Here is a 21,808-nt window from a genome sequence, read left to right as displayed (position 1 = left end):
GCTTAGATTAGGCCACGTTTGGATACCCACAAGATTTAGATTTGGATTTCTCACATTTGGCAGTTGGGATTTGGATCCAGAACAAATCCTTAAATTTCCAAATCACCTACAACCGTGAAAAAAGATCTGATTTTCAAATCTATTCTGCAAGACATTATTTGGAAATCCATATTTTTGTCAAGTACCTTCACCCTCACTGCTCCTCGACCTTGCTGCAGCAGTAGCAAGACGTCCCTCTCTCGTACAACATAAGCATGAAGATGAATGATGTATTTTGTATCCAAAATTAATCAAATCCAAATATAAATACAAAAACATGAGGGATCCAAACGTGGCCTTATTTCATTTAACAAAGCATTATTGGGCAAAAGTATCAGAGAAGGCTGCTTCTTCGATGATCTAGAACATATACTTCGTGTGTGTGTGTGTGTTTGTGTGTGTGTGAGAGAGAGAGAGAGAGAGAGAGGTAAAAACTCGCACCATTAGCCAATCCTAACAGTCCGATTAAGGGAAACTTATGTCCATTCTTCTTTTAATTAAACTATGCATTTGTAGGCAATTAAGGGTTGGTGAACCAATGAGACATTTTGGATCATGATCGGGCCCATCAGAATCTGTAAACACCCATGCAAATAATGTCATGCAGATGTTTCTAGTTGTGGGTCCACCCTCTTAATGACAAAGCACATTCCAAATCCGACACAGTGGGTCCAGCTAACGCGTCACGCGTGGGTGACTACTGACTATTAGAAAATGCATTGCACGTAACTGGTGTGCTTTATGTTCAGACGTCTGTCGGTTGTGCTCCAACTTTGTGCAAACATTGGAAATGCTAAGCCTAGTCACAGGACAAAGATAAGTGGCATCATCACCCTACATGAACATTGATATGGTGGGGCCATTATCAGATATTACATAATCGATTGGACCACTTCGATAGTGGGACACAATGATGGCATAATAATCAAGCGTGGTGTTCCATTGAAACACCTTTCTTTTTAATATGGTGAAAGAGCAAAACAAAGCAAAAAGAGTGTAATCACCCCTTTGACAAGGATAAGATTAAGATAATCTGCATGGATTTAACTAAGGATTCCAAGTAGGATCCCTCGTGCTAAAGAAGGAAGCATCAACCTTAGAATCAAGCAAATGAAGGGCGGATCCAGATTTGATGCATCTCGGCGTCTTATACTGGTTGATCGAACCCCCCTGCCCGATGCATAAATCCATCAATGCCTCAAACGTGCCCGGCCTCACCACCCGTATCTCTAGTGGCCCCACCGACTTATCATACGATCGACACCGTCTATATACGTAATCCAGTGATTCCTCTACGGCCGAACAACACTCCTGTAGGACCCGCTCATCGAGTGGGGCCGCCACATCTACGGATGTGTACACAATCTCCCAGTAGAGTACGTAGTGACCCGGTACGGATGAAGTGTCCGCGTTGCTGGTGTATTCTACGAGTAGGGCATCGTGTGCTTCTAAGAGCTTCTTGGCTATGGTGACACTCTTATGGAGATCTTCCTCGTTCGTCTTGTCGGTGTCTATGCTGAGAATGACGTTCCGACGGCAGATGAATCGGAATTGTGGGGCCCGATTGTAGAATCCGACGACTTGGAGCACGTCCCCAATGCGATACCGATATAGGCCTGCATGGGAATTTTTTTTTTTTAATTTCCATGGATTTTTCATGAGGAAAAGAACCATATTTCCCTTCAATTTCTGATCTACTTTGCCTAAATTCATCCGATACGAGCGCCCCCTTTCTTATTTTCATAATGAAAATTTCCTTAATTACCATTGAGTTTTCAAGATAATTAAAGAAGAAAAAAAGAATAGATGTTCTTATAAGAAAACATGTGATAGGTAACCGTTATTAGCTTTTGTAATTGAAAGCAATATGAAGACATGGGCTTAAATAAAGCAAATGAAGACTCGCTTGTGTCACGGTTGTCCCAAACAGCCCTCCTAATATGACCGCATGTACCAATGAAGAGGTGTATTTGTCATTTTAGAAAAATGATTGAAGTATTCTTGTCTGCTTAATGTACAATACGTGGGCAAGGCTGTTTTCGAATCCCTGACACACGCGCGTCTTTCTAGCAGCTTTCTTTTTAATTATGCATGCAGCTACCTACAATGTAATCACCCACGTAGCGTAGGTTTACTAAACGCACCCCTCAAGGCTCACATTAGACACTTACCAGCCAAGGTAGTAACCACAAGCTCGTAATAACAGCCGAGCTTAACGTTCACCAAATCCAAAAGCTTATCCTGCGCCACATCTTCTTCCTCTCCTTCTTCCCCAACCTGCACCACGTTCTCCAACGGTATAAATTCAAAATACGCCATATTCGGAAGTATGGTGTACGCGACCTCATCTGGAGAACACAAAGGCTTCAAATTCAACCCAAAATAACATTCCGAAGAAGCATACATAGTGCACACTAGTGGCAGCTTTCGACCACTATAGAACTCTAATGAAGGAATATATTGTGCCATGGACCCCGTTACTACCACTTCAATGTACTTAGCCCTAGGCCACAAACGACCCAATATACCCTTCCATGACCCGCGGCCACCGCAGATGGTCTCGATCGCATCCGCAAGTTGTGGGTCCGGCGACGTTAAGATGTTCGAGATGGCGGTCCGGCAACCGGAATCCGTGACGTCCGAGCTGAGCTGGCCGGATCGGATATCGTCGCATAGGTGGGCCCAATTTCGCTCGAGGAAGGTGATGGCTCGGAGGAATGCGGATCCGAATACGGCACCGAGGCGGAGGACTTTGCTCCTGTTGTTGAAGTATAAATGATTAAATAACACCAACTCTAACAGTTTAAGCTTTGGGAGTAATTAGTTGTTTCACATGGTATCAGAGCTAAGGTCCTTTGTTCAAAACTCAAGAACTCCTTGAAGTTAGAAAAAAAAAATTCATGTGTGCAGCAAACCGAAAAGAGGGGCCACACATGAGGGGGAGTGTTGAAGTATAAATGTTTAAATTACACCAACTCTAACAGCTTAAGCTTTTGGAGTAATTAGTTGTTTGACACCTGTGGATTAAGCCGGCAAGGAGTTGGCAATACATGCTCTGGCGGCTATCGAAGCAAAGAATTGCCTCAATGGGGCTTGTTAAGTCGTTGAAAGGGTCGTATGGGCGACACTTGAAGTGCTTGCTCTTGTAGTAGCTGGTGAGTACCGGACGGGCGGGCAAGCCCGAGGGGGTCGGCATCTCCGCCTTGGTGAAGTAGAGGTACATGGCCTTCCCCTCATCGAGGCCCGGAACATACCTGAAAAGAGATGAAAATATTACAACCCAATTCACCACTAGAATTAATGTAAGATCCCACATCGGAAAGGGAGAGAAAGTTTATGGGCTATAATTGCGGGCTCTTTCTCTGTGTAGACGCGTTTTCGGCATCCTCATGGGCGGGTCCTCCTAGCTTTAGCAGGGCATGGGCATTTTGGTCATTTAACCTTAAAGAGCATTAAGCAGCATTAAGCAGCATCCAAAAGGTTGAGACTGAAAGTAGTGTGTGTGCTTTGTCACCTAGCTTTAGCAGGGCATGGGCATTTTGGTCATTTAACCTTTAGGGTTTGAGTTTCCAATACTACCCTTTATTGGATGAGCTTGTTACTTGTACATTACAAAATAAACAAGTACTCAAAAAACATATAGGAGTATCATAAAACCTCAACTTACTGATTCATTATTGGCATGATAAGGTTGTAGAGATAGGTCCGACGGTCGAGATCTTCCGCGATCGACGGCATCAACTTAGGCTCCCCACCTGAAGTCCCTGAGCTGTTGATTGGTACGCCGTTAGACTCCGAATTAATGAATGAATTGCATAGAAGATTTGTTAGTAGTAATATTAAGCCAAAATCAGTTTTGTAAGTAGTAATGTTAAGCCAAACTCACGGCATTCAAAAAATAATGTTAAGTCAAAGCTACGATGTGAAATAGGGGTGTTTTTGTCATTTCATGTATGCTGAGACAGCCGATATTTGCACTCCCTCATCTCTTTTTTTCATGATAGGTTATCTAAATTGGCATGTAGTACCATTTGCCAACCATATCTTATTTTCTTTGACTTTTGTAATCGCATTTCCCATTCTAACCTTCTTCTGTTGTTTAAGCTCGATGGTAGAGGGTGTGAATATTTTTCCACAAGAAAATGTTTCTTTCTTGGGATTGAGCCACTTGCTCAACGGTAAAGGCTTTGGCCTTCAACCTTGAGGTCGGAGGTTCGATCCCAGCTTACCTACCAGAAGAAGAAGAAGAAGGAGAAGGAGAAGAAGAAGAAGAAGAAGAAGAAGAAGAAGAAGTTTCTTTTGTGAAAAATATATTTCATAATACACTTGCCCAACAGGTCCTTCAGCCTAATTCTGTTTTTTGTGTATATAAATATTTAACAGCAATCAAGATCATTTCAGAACCTGATTCCTGATAGATTTATCTTGTGCTTTAAAAATAAAAAATAAAAATGGGAGAAAAGCAGATTTTTCACAAAAGAGTAAAAAATTTCGACATATACAAAAAAGGGTTGCCAAATCAGAAAAATCTGCCCAAAAGAAGCAGAACCAAAATTAGATTTCTCAAGAAAAGCTTACAAAATAATCAAAAATCAGGAAAGGGTAAGTGAAGAAAAAGGCAGTTGCTTTTGCAGAAGAAAGAAAAAACTAGAAAGAGATTTTCTCTACAAATTCTTGCAAAACCTATCCCTAAAAACTAAATTCCAGAAAAATTTGTCTGAAGAGTATTACTAGAGGCAGCACAGCGAAAGAAATGTGAAACAACCAATTACTCCAAAAGCTTAAGGTGTTATAGTTAATCTTTTATATTTGAACACTCCCCCTCACATGTGACTCCTCTTTTTTGTGTTGCCGTGAGGCAAGCGCCCTGATACCATGTGAAAGAACCAATTTCTCCAAAAGCTTAAGCTTTTAGAGCTGGTGTTATTTAATCAATTATACTACATAGAAATTATACGGTGAATGCGTAGATGGGTATTGGTGGTACAACAGAAGTACCACCCTTGATATTTGATCGAACAGCAGCACTTTAAAAAGTGCATTGTTGTTGGATCAAATATCAAGGGCAGTACTGCCAGTACTGATTTACATGCGCATCCACCATGTAAAATCTCTATAATACAACAACAAACTTTGTCGTTAAGTTTTCAAAAAGTACAACCAGAAGCCATTACCGAAGTTTTAGTCACCATTTTACTAGGGGTTTAGAGAATACAAGCAGGAATCACGAAAGAGAGAGAGAGAGAGAGAGAGAGAGAGAGAGAGAGAGAGAGAGAGAGAGAGAGAGGACCTGATTATCATTTCCGTAATGGGGTGGGCAGATATGAGTGAAGAATCCTCCCCATTGCCGATTCTTTGTATGTATGGACGGATTCCGGCATATGTTATCACCGGAATCTGATGCTTGAACGACGATATATCGGTGGACCCACCAAGATACTTGTTCAAGTACTCAGTTCCCCCATTCCTGGTCAAGATCTCCTTGAGAATCTTCTCTTGAACCTCATCAGCTTTCTCAGTCAACTTCTCAAGCTCCTTCAATGCCTCCTCTCCCTTATATTCTAGCTTCTTCCCATCCATACCCACCACAAAAATACCCAACTCTCTCTACTCAAACAGAAGAAGAAGAAGAAGAGGACAGACAAAGAAACCCAACTGCTTGAATAGGTTTTGAGCCCCAGGTGGGTGTTTATATAAGAATGGCTGTGTATAGATAACTGGTGTCAAAAAAGAAGACTCCTTTGGACGTCATTTCTGCCGGGTTGGAGCCAACTGAAGGGCCAACTTTTCACGATGCGACATTTGGACCTTGACCTTTTGGCTTCTTCCCCGTATCTTAAATTATTCTTTTGCTTGCATATAATATGAGTAGATGTGATCTTTGTTCTTATGTTCCCAACCCTTTTCTATCATACACAGTTGGGTCGATCTCTAGTAATTACTACGGTTGGTACTTGGTAGCCACATTCTATATATATGTATTAGAAAATTAACTATCAGGTAGGTATTGTCTACCACCACCCCTTACACCTAGTTATGTAATACTTACTATCAGGTAGGAATTGTCTATCACCACCCCTTACCCCTAGTGATGTAATACTTCTTTTATGTAACTCTTTTGTCGCTGCCCACAATTTTGGTGCACCAGGTTTTGTAATTGTCTATCCGGCAAAAAAAACACCCAATAACCTCAATCATGCGGCCCACGGCCAGCAGATAGAAGTTTAGTGCTGCTATTATGCCCATTTGTCACTATTGTCACCACGCTAGTCTATAACTGTTGTGACCCCCACAACAAATTTCTTTGAAAAAGTTTTCTATTTACTTACGTACAGGGGCGACAGCACTTGAAAGGGAAGGGGGGCAATTGCCCCCCTTAATATTTTGGGAAAAAAAAATGTGGAACACTAGCGTCAAGCGGGTAAATAAATATCCACTTGAACGTACTCAGGATTCTATTGGCCATAAATTGCCTTGTTGGCACTCCCTTCTTTCACTACGATTAATAAATCGGCATAATAATCCGTCAAAATAGTGCTGTCATTCCCTTGTTTAATGCGTTTTAATTTTCTCGTTAAAGTGATATTCTTGACGGTACCCACTGATGGAGTAAGTATATCGCGTCTGATCAGTTTGTTGGGGGCTATTTCAGTCAACCAAAAAAACCATCAAACGAGATTATATATGGTGGTTTGGGTGATCTAAACCGTTCATTTGTTGGGCCCTAATGTAGATAGCGTGTGCCCAAAAAATCTTCTCCAAACAGTTAATCATAACCCTATGTCCTATGGGGATTTATGTACTGTACCGTCAATTTTAAACCTACATAAATTGGAGGGTTAGGTTCATCCTATGGAAAAGATTTTTGGGGCACACGCTATCTACATTAGGGCCCAACAAATGAACGATTTAGATCACCCAAAAAATGTGGGCCCACAGTAATTTTGGGCTGCGCGTGCATACATGGCCGGCCACCATATAATTTCAGGCACAACCTATTTATGTTATGGCCCATCAATTGGACAGTTTGTATCATCCTGTGGTGTAGGCCGTACATTACTTTAAGAAAAATAAGGGACCATAAGGGCTTACACCATATAAAATCTCATTTTGAGGATAGTTAAAGAGAGATTTTATATGGTGTACGCCCTTACAGTCCCTTATTTTTCAAGAAGTATTGTACGGACGACACTATAGGATGATCCAAACCGTCCATATGATGGGCCATAATGTTAATTGGTTGTGCCCAAAAAAGTCATTTCCATAGGATGATCCTAGCCCTCCGATCGATAGAGTTTCCAGAATATGCAATTCATCTATTGATCGGAGGGCTAGGATCATCATATGGAAATGGTTTTTATGCACTACTATTTACGTTATGGCACATCATATGGACGGTTTGGATCATCCTATAGTGTGGTATGTACAATACTTCATGAAAAATAAGGGACTGTAAGGGCTTACACCTTATAAAATCTCAGTTAAAGAAGGCCACAGATTGAAAGAAGCCTAGTGGTTTACCGTAACTCATTAAGAGAAAATTGCCGACATTTTAGGGATTCTATTGATGGTATTTTAAAGAAAGATTTTATTTCTAAATTAATGCCAGCCTGTCAGTTTTATAGTAAGAGGAAGTGGGCGATTATTCTGCCGTTGTATAAACCATAGTTAATGCCAGCAAGGTGTTTTATGGCCAATAGAGTCCCGAGTAGCTTCAAGCGGTTTTTAACCGCTTGACGCTAGACTTCCTCAAAAAAATATATACCTTTATTTTTTAGTATTTTTTTATACTTACCCCCTTTTAAAGAAAAATATGCCCCGCTTGCCAATCATCCCTAAGATAGAAAATAAGTTAAAATTAATACTTACTATAATTTTTGCCCCCCTTGTGCAAAATTTCTGGCATCGCCCCTGCTTACGTACAACATATGCTTTGAACAATATTATTGTTCACTTGTATGTACTTTAAAAAGTGTTTCCTCGGAAGGTACTCTCTTTTATATTCTATCATTGTATTTTTGTAATAAGTATTAGAAATAGAAAAGCATAAATTATTAGCATTAGAACAATATTAGTTCCTAGTCCGAGCAATAAGATAGAAGAGATTATAAACTTAAGCATTAATTATTAGAGCCCCAACTATAAAGAATTCCGCTTAGTAGCATACAATTAAGGGAAATGATATTTCTACCCCTTTCTTTAGGTTTTGTCCAAAAATAACTGCATTTTCACCTCATTTGGTTTATTTTTTCTACCTTTTCAGGCAAAGTCAAACAAAAAGCGATGGAAATATCATTACTTGTGTTGCTATGTTATATTAACTAGAGAAAATTATTAAAAAAATGCAAAGTTAATGCTAAATTGTGAGTGAAGGGTGGGGTTTTCAAATTCATCATAAAAGGGCGGTTAGGTACGGTTGGGAATGGAAGATTACTAAAATACCCTTCCATCCAATTTAACCTCTCGTTTTACCCTTTCACCCCATTTTACCCTTTTTCACTCGTTTTGTCCATTTTCACTTGTTTTTTCACTCGTTCTCTCCCTTTGACCTCACCGACGGATACTATTCTTGCCGAAAAGCTTCGCTACGCGTCGCAAAGCTTTGCTTCTCGCCGGAAAGTGTAGCTCCTCTTGCGAAAACCACTACTTCAACTCTCCCAAGGTATTTTTTAAACCATTTAATGTAGGGTTTCATTTTTTGGGTTTTCTTCTTGGGGTGTTGGATATGAAATACTTGGAACCATTATTGAAATTGTATAAAGCTATAATTAGTTCCTGTGTTAGGGTTTCAAAAGGTTTCACTTGATTTGTAGTTTATCCATGGTTTACAAAGGGTTTCATTTTGTTGATTTTCGTTTTTTTAGGGTTTCGATGGATTGAAAGAAATATATTTTAGAAACCAAATATTTTCTTAGTTTCCATGTATTTGACTATGGTTTCGAAGGATTTAATTTAGGTTTTCTATGTTTTGAAGGATTTCATTTAGGGTTCGAAAGGGTTCCATTTGTTTTGAAAGGTCTAACTGTGGTTTGTTAGGATTTCATTCAGGATTTGTAGGTTTTGAAGGGTTTCATTTTGGAGGCCAAGGGTTTTATTTTTGTTTTCAAAGGGTTTCATTTGATTTTGTTGGCAGAAGGACCGTTATCGATTTTGTTTTGCACTCTTTTGACAGAAGGGAAAGAGGCAGAACCATTATTTTTGGGATTTTTGAGACTTTAGAACCCTTGAAACCAGTAAGTATGGTTCCAAGGATCCTTGTAAGCAGTGATTTTGATTCCAACTGTCTAATACTGTGTTTGAAGTGGTTCGAAGTCTGAAAATAGTAGTTCCTATTGTTCCTAAAATAGTGGTTCCTATTGTTCCTTCTGTGGAAATAATTATCTCAATTGTCAATTTTGGTTCAATTGTGGTTCTAACTATGTAACTTCTGGGTCGAACCCTCATATTTGTGGTTCGAAGGATTGTTACGTTCTTTCTCTTAGATTTTCCTATGGTGAAAAATGGCTACTTCGAGGGAGCCAACCTCTAGGAAAGAGTATACTTTTTAGGAGATGAAAGTTGTATGTCTTTCATTCATGAGAAAAGAGTTTAAGTACAATTCAATTCTCCAAATGACAACTACCAAAACTGACTCCACGTACTAGTAACAGGACTCCATAACTGACACCACAATGAGTCAAAACCAACTCCATTACATACATGGGACTGACCTGTGGACCCCGATCCGAGAGAGGAGGGGGACGAGCCCCCTACGAACAGTCTCTAGATCATCCACGTGAATGGAGAGCTCTACCAAGGAACTCTCGAAAGAAATGCCTCTCACAGCATGAGTGGCGATATAAGGTGAGATACCTCTCTATTCGGGGACTAGCCCAGATTCGAGGCGTACCTTAAACAAAGAAGAGTCGTCATCCAAGGAAGTGGGCCATGGATCCCATACTATGCTCTGTTGCAACGGATAACCAGAGATATAAAAAGAAGGTTCGTGCCTGGTTACGAATTTGGAAGGTCCGAAGAGCACCTCGTCCGCCTAAGTGCAAGCACATGGTCTCTTATGCCATTTATTATTGATTTTGAAGAGTTTTGAACGAAAGTCGTGTGAAATGAGAACATATATCTCCGAGAAGACGTCTACCTAATCATGCATGTCTCTGAGATGAATAATAAACACACACAAAATAAATGAAAGAAGTGCCGCCTAAGAATATCTAAGTTATGAGTGCCATACATAATTGGTGTCTGAGTTATGGTGTGCAAACACATGCATGCTACAGCTAAAGGTATATGATCTGTACATGAAAGTAAGAAAACACAACAAAACACACAACACAAATCAATTCTATACATGACTGGACAAGACAAATCCTAAAACTCTAATGCAGGACTTGACTCGGACCAGAATGGCCATCCATCCTGGCTGCTCTACGTATCCCGGCCTCGGGAAGAATCGGAGTCAACGTAGTTCGATGACCTATTCTAAACTACAATGCCTAACCATCTAGAACCGCTATCCTAGACTCGATCCGCTAGACTCGACTGATTTTTAAAGTTTTTGTACGATTGCTTAAATTCATGTGAATTGTGATTTTTAGGACTCTCTATATGCCTTAACTAATGCAAGTTGATTAGTCTTAGGCTAATGCAGGTGGGCCCTATATCCTATGTGTTTCTAGGCTGTGCATTCTAAGGAAAACCATTGGCTGACAATATGCTTCCTAGTCTAGCCATCGGTTCGACTAAATGTCTAACCGACCAACTCGAGGCCTCCTAACTCTAGGGACACTCACACGACAGGACACACCATATCAATACAAATCAAGACATACTCCTAACTCTAAAATACCCCAAATATCTAGGACAGACTCCTACCTCTAGGGGAAGATCTTTTTGAAAAGGTTTTGAAGAGTTTTTGTATTTTTTGAAGGTTTGAAATGTTTATTTTTAAAGGTTTGGCTGGACTTGGGATATGAATCACAAGCTGCACTACGTACCCTGTGAAAAGGGATCAAGCCAACGTAGTTCGGAACAGATTTTTCTAACTACTCTTAATGACTCTTGATTTTTGAGATTTTTTGCTTTTAAGTGTTTTTGATGTTTTTGACATAAGAGGACATAATCCTATCATTATAAGGGTAGGACAAACTCCTAAATATCCCGCAAATGTTGGACAGCATCCTATGTTTTGCGGGGGAAAAGAACAGAATCAGAGCTCTGCAAGGGTTGGACAGCATCCTATACCTTGCAAGGAACTGGATAAAATCATATGACTTGACGAGAGGTTGGACAGAACCCTAGCCCCTATGATGATAGGACAGACTCCTGAAAGATTGACTCTCTAACTAAAGACAGACTCTCTAGTTAAAGACTGACTAATATACGAAAGGACTAACTCCTAGTGCACAACCCTAAGAGGGGAGTGCTAATGAGACTAGGTTAGTCTCCTAAAAGAAATGGAGATAAAGAAGGGTGCTAGTGAGACTGGAAAAGTCTCCTAGAAGAGAGAACACTATGACCAAAGAGACAAAGCCTGTTTCAAAAAGGTTTGACTTTTTCTGCTGAGACATAGCTTGTCTCCCTAAATGGTTTGATTTTTCTTTTGAGACATAGCTTGTCTCTCTAAAAGGTTTGATTTTTCTGTTGAGACATAGCTTGTCTCCCTAAACGGTGTGACATTTCTACACGAGACATAGCTTGTCTCCTAAAAGGGTTTGATCTTTCTATTGAGACATAACTTGTCTTTCTAGATGGTGGGCTCCAGATGACTCTTTCATCGCCCTAGCAATGAGAAGGAGAACCTAATTATTTAAAGGTATCTAAAAGACTGAGTAAGTCTTCCAAATTAAAGAGGGGAGTGCTATTCGGATTGAGCAAGTCCCTTAAACATGGGCTTGGGCTGGCACCTTCATCACCCATAAATGGAGATTTATTCTAACAATATAGTCAGTCTCTAATGAAGTAGAAAGAGCACAATACTAAAAATAAGAAAATCTTAGAAAGGACAGGGGCAAGAAGCAAGATGCTAATGAGACTAGTAAGTCTGCTAAATAAAGAATTAATTGATCATCAACATTTATACGAATACTATAAATCATAGAATAATTATATGCACTATTATAGGACATGCATAGATACAACTATGTTAAAATGAAAAGGTATTGCCCAATCTTTTTCACAATCAGAATAATTTTTGTTGTAAACCTATTAACACATGGATGTCTTAAAGTAAATCTAAAGCAACAACAAAAATGATGACTACTTTATTTTCCATCACATTTGAACCTTTTTTATTAAAACAAGAAAAATTGTTGTTATTACCTGGACATAATCATTTGGATTTAAATCCTACTGTCCAAAACGGGATAAACTTTTAATAATGTGATGGTAGCCATAACTAACAAATAACATTACCATCCTTGAAACATGTATCTCTATCCACTTAAAATGGAAATGCAAGATAAAGTTATGCTGCTTTTTGCCATCCAAATATTTATCAAACAGTGCTCATAATTCCTTAAAGAGGTTGTCAACTTTAGAAAAAAAGGGAAGGCTGTCAATAGATATAAGTGCTGGCATTATTAAAAATGAAGTGAAAGATACAAACACCAAAGTGGTAAAGGGGCAAAGCGAAGAGATGGCTGCCACCATTGAAACTATAAGAGGGCTGTTAATATAAAAAGAAGAGGGCTGTAAATATTAAAAGAATGTGAGGGCTGCCATTGCATTCCACTAAAAATCAATCTATACAAAGGGAGCTGTCATACCATACTTCAAATCATAATAAAAATGAGTCAAACTTATATCAACACATAAAGCTAAGGCAAATCATTATTATAAACTCCTATAAGGAAAGGTTAATTTGAGATGGAAAGAATAAGGTCAACTGATATGATGGCCTGTCATTTTTTCAACATTTCCAAATAAGCTAATGAAGCCAAAACAACTGTAAGGGCTAATTTTCAACCCTCCCTTTAACCACTGAATCATCTATTGTATTCTAGAGATAAGAATGAAACAAAAGCAACTAACCAAGGTCTGTAAGTTATCATTCAAGAAGCAATTATTACCAAAAATTTTCAAACCGGCCACTACACAAAAGCTTTTGGAGGAATCTCTTCTTTCAGATATCTATGCTAAACTATGAAACCATCTTACATCAATATATCTATGTATCATTAACAAACCAGTAAACCTTATTCCCATCGCCAAGATACCAGCTATAAGAATATGGAGTTGAGAAACCAAAGATCCATTAAGAGAATATAATATACGGTTTCCTTGAATAGCTATCCCAAAATTGTTTAAGACCTTCCAGGAAACTTATCATGAATGAAAATTTTGAAACGACCAAATTTGTATGACTTCATGAGACCAGATAGTGCTATTCATCTTTTCCCTTCTCTTTCAAAATCAACATTACAAGTTTGTAAAGACTCATTTCATTTGAGACATCGAAGCTCCCCAAATTATCTTCTTTCATTTATAAAAATTCTTCAAAGTCAAGTGTGCTAGAATGTGATGTAAGTTACATAGATGCAAAGTCTTTTCGAAAACACATGAAGAAAACTTTCAAAAGAAAATGCTAAATGAAAGAATAGCAAGACTAAGTAGTAGGACCAATATTGTTCAACACACAGACTGAAATTGAATTAAAGGACAAAAAATTGAAGATTGAAAATGCTCTGAATACAACTAAAGCAGCTATTGAGGGAGATATTGTGGCTAGTAATGAATGCAACTTGTTGAAGTTGTCTTTGAAAGTAGATGACATCAAGGAATATCTAGATAATGAAAACAGAGGATTGGAGTTGATGCATTAAAAAGGGCCTTAATCTATCATCTAACAAATGATATTATTCTTAATTCAAAACGAGTCAAATATTTTATCTTAAAAAAAAATACTTTAAATACTCAACTACAATCAATTTCTATACATGCTAAAAAGAATCTGAATATAAATCATATTAGAAATCAAAAGAAATCAAAATATAATCACTTATTAACCATAAAAACTTATAAAATCTCATATTTACAGTTTCAAATAAAATCATATGCTCACAATAAAAATATAACTCACATATAATCAGGAAGAATGATGAAATTAACTTACCTCTGAACAGATTTCCCTCCTTTTAATGAAATTAATCAATGCAATTGGTCTTTCGTCTCTTACAGCTCTTTAATTCCAAATCCTCCTTCTTTTCACCCAAGTGCAATCAGCAGAAAACTCAAAATATTGCTCTTCTTGACTTCAAACTTTCTGTAAGTTTCAGATCTGAGAAGATAAATTCAAGATCTCTCAATCTTTCCTTCTATTTTTCACTCTACTTTTTTTTCGATCTATTCAACTTGACTGAGAGAACGATCGATGAAGAATCGCTTCAATTGATGAACGAACACACAGATCTTAGGGTTTAAGATTAAAAAAAGTACAAAATCTGAGCAAATTGGGGAAGAATCAGAGTTTTTGGAGAAGAAACATCACACACTAGAGAAGAAAATCAAAACAAGAATGCAAAGAGGTTAGGTTTTTTTTTTTTAGCTTTGGATCTAAGTTCAGATCTAGCAAAGAAAAGAGAGGAAGCTTGAAGAAAAAAGATCGGCCAGAATTTTGATCGGAGCTTGAGCTCGCCGGAGCTCCGGTGAGTCAACAAACAGAAATGATCGGAGAAGAAGAAGATGAACAAATGAGTTAGGGTTTCAAATCTAGAAAATCAAAAATTTTAGGGCTTCTAAAACAGATCTGAGAAATCAAAATAATGAGATGAACAAAATAGAAACGGGGAAGAGATTACTCGTCGGAATTTGGTTGGAATCCGGTTAAGTTTGCCGGAGAAGATGGAATTCCGATCGAAAAATGTAAGAAAAGGGGTTTCGGTTTTGCAGATCTACTCTCTCTCTCTCTAGCTTTCTCTCTCTTTCTCTCTCTAAAAAAAGGAAACAACGAAGATTTCTCTTTTTCTTCTCTTTTCTTTTTTAATGAGCTTAAATCCATTATTTATAGAGAAAAATAAAATTGATATTGGCACCCCAAGATTGATTGGCGCGCGGAAATTGATATGGCGCGCCCGTAACTTTTGTCCTATTCGGCCCGGCTTCGGCTCTATCCAGGATAATCCACCCCCCTTTTGTACTTGCACTACGACACTTACCTCGGCTCGTTTGCTAGGCAAACGCACTCGGATTTCGACGAAATTTTGCAGGGGCCTAGCTGGGACCTTAAGCTAGCCTAGGGTGAAGTTTGGGGGCCTACCTCGTTGATTTGATGGGATTTTGCATGAAAACGGGAGGTTTAGGACACGGTCAAAATGGGGTGTCTACATGACCCTACAGACACATAACAGAAAAGAAAATAACTAAATAAGTGCTACAGATTGTGCACGTAACACTCCCCTCCACTTCAAGCAACCTTGTCCTCAAGGTTTGAATCTGGAAACCTCTTCAATAGATCATGGTAGCGCTCCCAAGTTGCATCTTCAACTTCAGCTCCTTGCCATTTCAGTAGCACTTCAGTCATGGTTCGATTACCACGCTTCAGAACTCGACGATCTAAGATGATTTCAGGTTGAGGTTGGATTAATCCCTCATCAGTAACTGGTGGCAGCGAGGTCTGGGTTGGAATGCTCTCTCCCAACTTCTTCTTGAGCAAAGAGACATGAAAAAAAAATACTGGGTTGACTGAAGAAGGCCAATGGCCTCCCTTCTTGCATGAGGACACCACCGACCCCTTTTCCTGAAGCATCACACTCAATGGTGAAAGGTTTGGAGAAGTTGGATGGAGCCAACACTGAGGGTTCAGCCATTGCCTTTTTGAGGTCTTCAAAAGCTTCCCTTGCTACATCGGATCATTTGAAAGAATCCTTCTTTAGCATAGCCGCCAAAGGTGCTGTGATTTAACCATAATCCCTTATAAATTTTTGATAATACCCACTTAACCCCAAAAACCCGCGTAATGCTTTAGTTGAAGTAGGTAAAGGCCAACTAAGTATGCAAGAAATCTTGTTTGGGTCAGCAGGTACTCCTTCTCTTGATATTACATGACCAAGGTACTCCACTTTGTCACAACCGAACCTACATTTAGACTCCTTTGCATAGAGCTTGTGAGATCTTAATAACTCCAAGGTGGTACGAAGATGTAAAAGGTGTGCATCCCATGATTGGCTTTACACAAGTATGTCGTCAAACAAAACGAGAATAAACTTGCGTAGGTAGGGTTTGAATACCTCGTTCATCAAACCTTGAAAAGTTGATGGTGCATTGGTGAGCCCAAAGGGCATTACAAGGAACTCGTAGTGGCCTTCATGAGTCCTGAAGGCTGTCTTAGAAATGTCGTTCGGATGCACTCGAATCTGATGGTAGCCTGAACGAAGGTCAAGCTTGGAGAAGATTGTGGCACCATGCAACTCATCCAACAATTCTTCGACTACAGGGATTGGGAACTTGTCTTTGACAGTAGCCTGATTGAGAGAACGATAATCCACGCACATACGCTAGCTTTCGTCACTTTTTCTCACTAGCAAGACAGGTGAGGAAAAGGGGCTTTCGCTTGGTCGAACTATACCATGCTGTATCATCTCTCTTACTAACTTCTCAATTTCTGATTTCTGACAATGAGGGTATCTATATGGCCTAACACTGATTGGCTGAGTTCCATTAAGCAAAGGAAATCTGTGGTCATTTGGCGTTGAGGTGGTAGTCCTTTTGGTTCTCCAAAGACATCTTGGAATTCAGCCAGCAATGTCTTGAGATATGAGTTGGGATTTACTTGCGGCAGACTCCCCTCCACACTAAATAATTGGAGAAGTACTCCTCTTGTTTCAGTTTTAGAAGCCTTCTTGATGCCATCCCCACTAGTGATAGTTAGCTCTTTTGTCACCTCACCCTTAAATTAGTGAGTCTTCCCATCAATTGTAAATTGCATAGAGAGATTAGCAAAAATCCCACAAGATTGGGCCAAGGGTCCTCAACCAATGGGCTCCAAGAACCACATCACAACCTCGTAATTGTAATAAATAAAAATCATTGGTTATGGGGAAAACCTTGTATGAGTATAGTAACTCCCAAACAACAGCCTTCACTTGCAAGTTTTTCTCCATTCGCCACCATCACCCTGAAGTGGCCACCCGAACTAATTGGTAGTCCCACCTTACGAGCAATAATCGGATCAAGAAAGTTATGTGTACTGCTTGAGTCAATCAAAACCACCATTTGATGTTGACCAATAACACCCTTCAGTCTCATAGTTTGAGGCGTTGGTGCACCCGCAATGGCATGTAGTGAAATTTCGGGGGTGGGCTCTCCTTCAACATTTGCTGCATCAATGGCTTCGAAATTGGCATCTCCTTCCACTTCCTCCAGTAAAGGTTCCTCGGGATCAGCACCATCAAGTAGAAAAAGTTTTTGAGTTTTACATCGATGTCCGGGTGAGTTTTTCTAATCACAATTATAGCAAAGTCCCCGATCACGTCGATCCTTCAGCTCAGCTTGGGTAAGCCGTTTAATTGGTGGTCTATAAGGTTTAGGGAGCAATGCACTGGTTGACAAAGAGCCTCTGCTTCCTTCAATTTGGGCTCGCCGGCGACGGGCTATCATCTTTTCTTTTAGTAATCGAGCCAATCCAAAGGCAGCTGAGAGGGAGAGTGGTCGAAACATCTGGACGTCCAAGCGAATTTCATCCTTAAGGCCACCAATGAAGCAACTTATCATAAAGGACTCGTTCAAACCTTCGGTGCGGTTCGCGAGCGCTTCAAATTCTGTTTCGGACTCAGATACGCTTGTGGTCTGAAGCAATTGTAGGATCTTCATACTCTGTCGGCCCAAATCGAACCTCAAGAGCTTTGGAGAAAGAGTCACAATCTGTAAGAGCTCTGCTTTTTTTCCATCCATCGGAACCATTGTAGCCCCTTTCCTTCTAAATGGAAAGAAGCTAGCTGCAACTTTTGATTAGGGGGTGTTTGATTATAACGGAAGAACTGTTCCGCATGATAAACCCACCCTGATGGATCCGCGCCTTCGAACCGAGGAAAGTCCAGCCTGGTAGACCGCGTTTGGATCCACCCCACTCCCATCAGTTGGTGAACTCGCGGTTTGCCTATTCACGGATTGGCGGTTTGAATCCTCCGCTCTATCTTGAAAAGGCTCTCATGTAAGCTGTTCGTACTCGGAGTCTAGTGTAGAAAATCTTTGAAGGGAATCATTCATCAGTTGAAGCTGTAGAGTAGAGTCCCCCTGTATTTTCATGGTGGTCTCCTTCAATTGTGTGACTGATATTGATCACAGTATTCTCAATCCCTATTTTATCTCTGATTTCTTATTGTGATTCAATGAAAGTTGCTAGAATATGTGGGATCCAACGGTTGGATTGGGTTAAGATCTCACAGTTGGATCATCTTGGAGGTAGATTAGGTAAGTTGGGTGAACGAGCCAACTAGATAAATTAGGCAAGTGGATTCTAAGAGGCAAGCAAGAGAGATTATATAGGATTATTTCCTTCAATTCCATTCCATTGTTATCATGTAAGTGCTATAAGCACACATTGATCCTCTTGTAAATGTATCCAAAAGTTTAGGCTAGTGGATTATAAGTGGCAAGCAAGAGAGATTATATAGGACTATTTCCTTCGATTCCATTCCATGTTTATCATGTAAGTGCTGTAAGCACACATTGATCCTCTTGTAAATGTATCCAAAAGTTTAGGCAAGTGGATTATAAGAGGCAAGCAAAGAGATTTTATAGGATTATTTCCTTCGATTCCGTTCCATGTTTATCATGTAAGTGCTCTATATAAGCACACATTGATCCTCTTGTAAATGTATATAAAAGTTTAGGCAAGTGGGATTATAATAGGCAAGCAACAGAGATTATATAGGATTATTTCCTTTGATTCCATTCCATGTTTATCATGTACGTGCTCTATATAAGCACACATTGATCCTCTTGTAAATGTATCAAAAAGTTCAATGAAATCTCCTAAACTCTTAATGGTTCCATCGATCTTTTCAATCTCTTTCTTCTTCTCCTTCATCAGCACTGTTGTTTCAAGAAATGTTCACTCCTTGTATCTTCCACCAGAAAATTTTGGCTCCTTCTATCTACTAGACCCAAAGTGTGAGTCAACCCCTCCACCTCTACGTTGCCAATTTACCCAGAACATGTGGATCTATTAAGATTCCCTTTGAATCTTGAGCACTTGGAATGTGAGTTTTTTCTGTTTGGAGCTTTTGGTTATGGGCTCGACAAAATCGAACCCGAATTAGCCATGGGTGGACCACCTCCGATCGGGGCTCTGAAAGCAAACCTCGACAATAGTACACTAAACTTAATTGGAGAGTTTGGCTTTGAGGAAGTGGGTCATTTGAGGTCTCTCTCTCTCTCTCTCTCTCTCTCTCTCTCTCTCTCTCTCTCTCTCTCAACTGAGAATTTATATTGTGCCCACATTTTTTTGTGTGATGTAAACCATTCATTTTATGGGCCATGATATGGATGGGGTGTGCCCAAAAAATCGTCTCCATGGATCATCCTAACCCTCCGACAAAAAAAATAGCCTCCATGCCCTTGATAAAAAAATAGCCTCCATGATGGCAATCTGCCTTGTCAGATCCATGAAGCCAGCAGAGAATCGACTTCACCATTACAGGTATCCGGCCAATGACCACATTGCTTTTCTCTTCATTCAACACTTTCTTACAAATAGATTGTTCCTTGCCTGTTTTACGCTTGTCACTCTTCAGATTTTCTAGTAATCAGTGAAGGCATTCATGCAGTTGTTAAACCAAACACTGCATAAGAAACCTAATAAAGAAAGGAAGAGCAGCAGATGCAAATGCAGTTTATCAGATCTATGAAATTTTCATACACCCAGAGCTTACACAGCCCAGGACTCGAGTGAACTTATGACTTTGCCTTATTAGACGAGTAGAGGTGTAAGAACACAGTTTGTAACTACATATTAACTAATAAATGTGGAATTTTCAGGTATGAGGAGAAAAGGTGGACTCCAAGGAATGAGCCTTAATAAATGTAAATGTAAAGAAACAATCAATGCACTTTAGTAACATGGATCCAATGCTGGTTTTATTTACTAGGGCAACCTTCAGTTTAGCATTAGGTTTGTTTTATCCGACAACCCTCTCCTGCAGAAGAAGGAATGGTATTTTTTTAGTCTTGTAGGATCATCCAATTATAGTGGGGCCAATAATGAAGGACCCACACTAGATCAATGGCCATGATTCACGTGGTGATCCACCGCAGCAACCAGCCCTATTCTTTTTTTTTCTTTTTCTTTTTTTGCCCTCTCAAAACCATCGCTCTCCTGCTTTCTCGACTTCTCTCATAATTGTGCCCACAAATATTCCATGAAATTTTTTAATGATTGCTAGACATAACCATATCCCATGTTTGGCAACCGTGAAGAAATTATTCAAATGAATTAGTCATTTTGGCCCAATGGTGTGAGGGGCAGAGAAGGATGGAGTGGGAGAGAAGTAAGCTGGCGGGAGTGGAGATGGCACAAAAGTTTAGATTATTAGGAATTCATGCTCGGCTAACCCTCACCTACTCAAGTCTCTCCCTCCCCTGCCCAAAAAAATTATTTTTGGGCTCCAATCTATTTACCTTGTGGCCCATCAATTGGACGTTTTGGTTCATCTAACAGTGTGCCCATCAAATGTACGGTTGGATCAAACTATGGTGTGCCCATCAAATGGATGGTTTGGATCATCCTAAAGTGTGTCCCGTAAAGTAATTTAAAAAAAAAATAATGGACTATACCAGCTTAGACCATATAAAATCTCACATATCTTCAAAAGTTTCAAAAGTTGCTTTAGTGATAGAGAGATTTTAGGGATTTTAAAGTTATCTACAAAAATGGGTAAAATGGGTAAATTAAAAAATAAAAAGCTATTTTAGGCACAAAATTGTATCATTGGTAATTATGAAAATTTTGAGGGGATTCTTGTAGATATGTTTTGATATCGTTGCTTTTTAGTAGTTTTCCCTAAAAAAATATTATACTATGTCGATCCCACTAGATATGTTTCTAGTGCATTCGATTTGGGATCCTAGATTTTCCTCCATTTCTTTCGTTGTAAAATGGGTGTGAAACAAAATTTATGCTCATTTTTTAGTACGTACCAACCGAGGGTTTTTTTTCTTTCTTTCTTTTTTGTATTTAAGCTTTTGGAGTAACCGGTTGTTTCACATGGTATCAGAGCTACTGCCTCACGGCAATCTTTAATAATAAAAATCCCTGCCAACCCAAAAATAGGGGCCACACATGAGGAGGGGGGTGACGAAAGTATAAATAATTAAATTACACGGACTCAAACAGGTTAAGCTTTCGGAGTAATTGGTTATTTCACATTAAATTATGTAAATATATTCGTGTACACTTGTATACACCATTTCTTTTGCAGCTAGTGGCAGGGCTGTTAGGAGTCGAATACGGCCAAGACGCAGTCATCCGGCACTACCTCTACGATCGAGCCGAAGAGCTTGTTCACCCGTACAACTACACGGTGGCCGAATTCACCGTAACAGACTAGCGAATTGTGGTATCAAAGACGAAGGCGTTGTGGTCCCACCGAAGTTCGGTGCCGAGAGTAAGAGCGGCGCCAATGTTTTATCAGCAGACCCAAATTCTGCTGCATACGCACGGACCCCACGTGAGATCCTGAGGACCGTTTATGGAACAGGGGACGAGCACCGACCCGGCGGGTTCTTCCCGGAGGGTGGAAGTGGGAGGATTGCTAGACAGTATCTGGAAATGCCTTGA

The 21,808-nt window shown here is 39.6% G+C and overlaps 1 protein-coding gene and 1 pseudogene across 1 annotated transcript; one reads left to right on the top strand and one right to left on the bottom strand.

The window, feature by feature from the left end:
- The window catches only part of LOC143853240 (ferritin-like catalase Nec2), a 44,490-nt pseudogene extending 22,682 nt beyond the window's left edge, over positions 1 to 21,808 (top strand).
- LOC143853312 (putative indole-3-acetic acid-amido synthetase GH3.9) lies at positions 853 to 6,363 on the bottom strand. The gene is made up of 5 exons (XM_077363031.1): positions 5,330 to 6,363; positions 3,707 to 3,808; positions 3,057 to 3,293; positions 2,211 to 2,797; positions 853 to 1,655 (listed from the first exon to the last, which is right to left on the bottom strand). Exons 1-5 carry the CDS (start codon positions 5,617 to 5,619, stop codon positions 1,087 to 1,089), a joined length of 1,785 nt encoding a protein of 594 aa, XP_077219146.1. The 5' UTR covers positions 5,620 to 6,363; the 3' UTR covers positions 853 to 1,086.

The sequence above is a fragment of the Tasmannia lanceolata genome, unplaced genomic scaffold (genome assembly GCF_043159265.1).
Source record: "Tasmannia lanceolata isolate RefF3 unplaced genomic scaffold, GAP_Taslan_0.1 ptg000019l, whole genome shotgun sequence".
In the NCBI taxonomy this organism is placed as follows: domain Eukaryota; kingdom Viridiplantae; phylum Streptophyta; class Magnoliopsida; order Canellales; family Winteraceae; genus Tasmannia; species Tasmannia lanceolata.
Note: the sequence above shows the minus strand (reverse complement) of the source record. Positions and strands in the feature narration are given on the sequence as shown.

What these genes read in the sequence shown, in the direction of transcription:
- LOC143853312 (XM_077363031.1), bottom strand. Translation starts at nt 5,619, where the DNA reads ATGGATGGGAAGAAGCTAGAATATAAGGGAGAGGAGGCATTGAAGGAG. An exon ending in ATTACGGAAATGATAATCAG is followed by an intron (nt 3,809 to 5,329) that starts GTCCTCTCTCTC and finishes ACCAATCAACAG; the next exon opens with CTCAGGGACTTCAGGTGGGG. An exon ending in ATCATGCCAATAATGAATCA is followed by an intron (nt 3,294 to 3,706) that starts GTAAGTTGAGGT and finishes ATCTCTTTTCAG; the next exon opens with GTATGTTCCGGGCCTCGATG.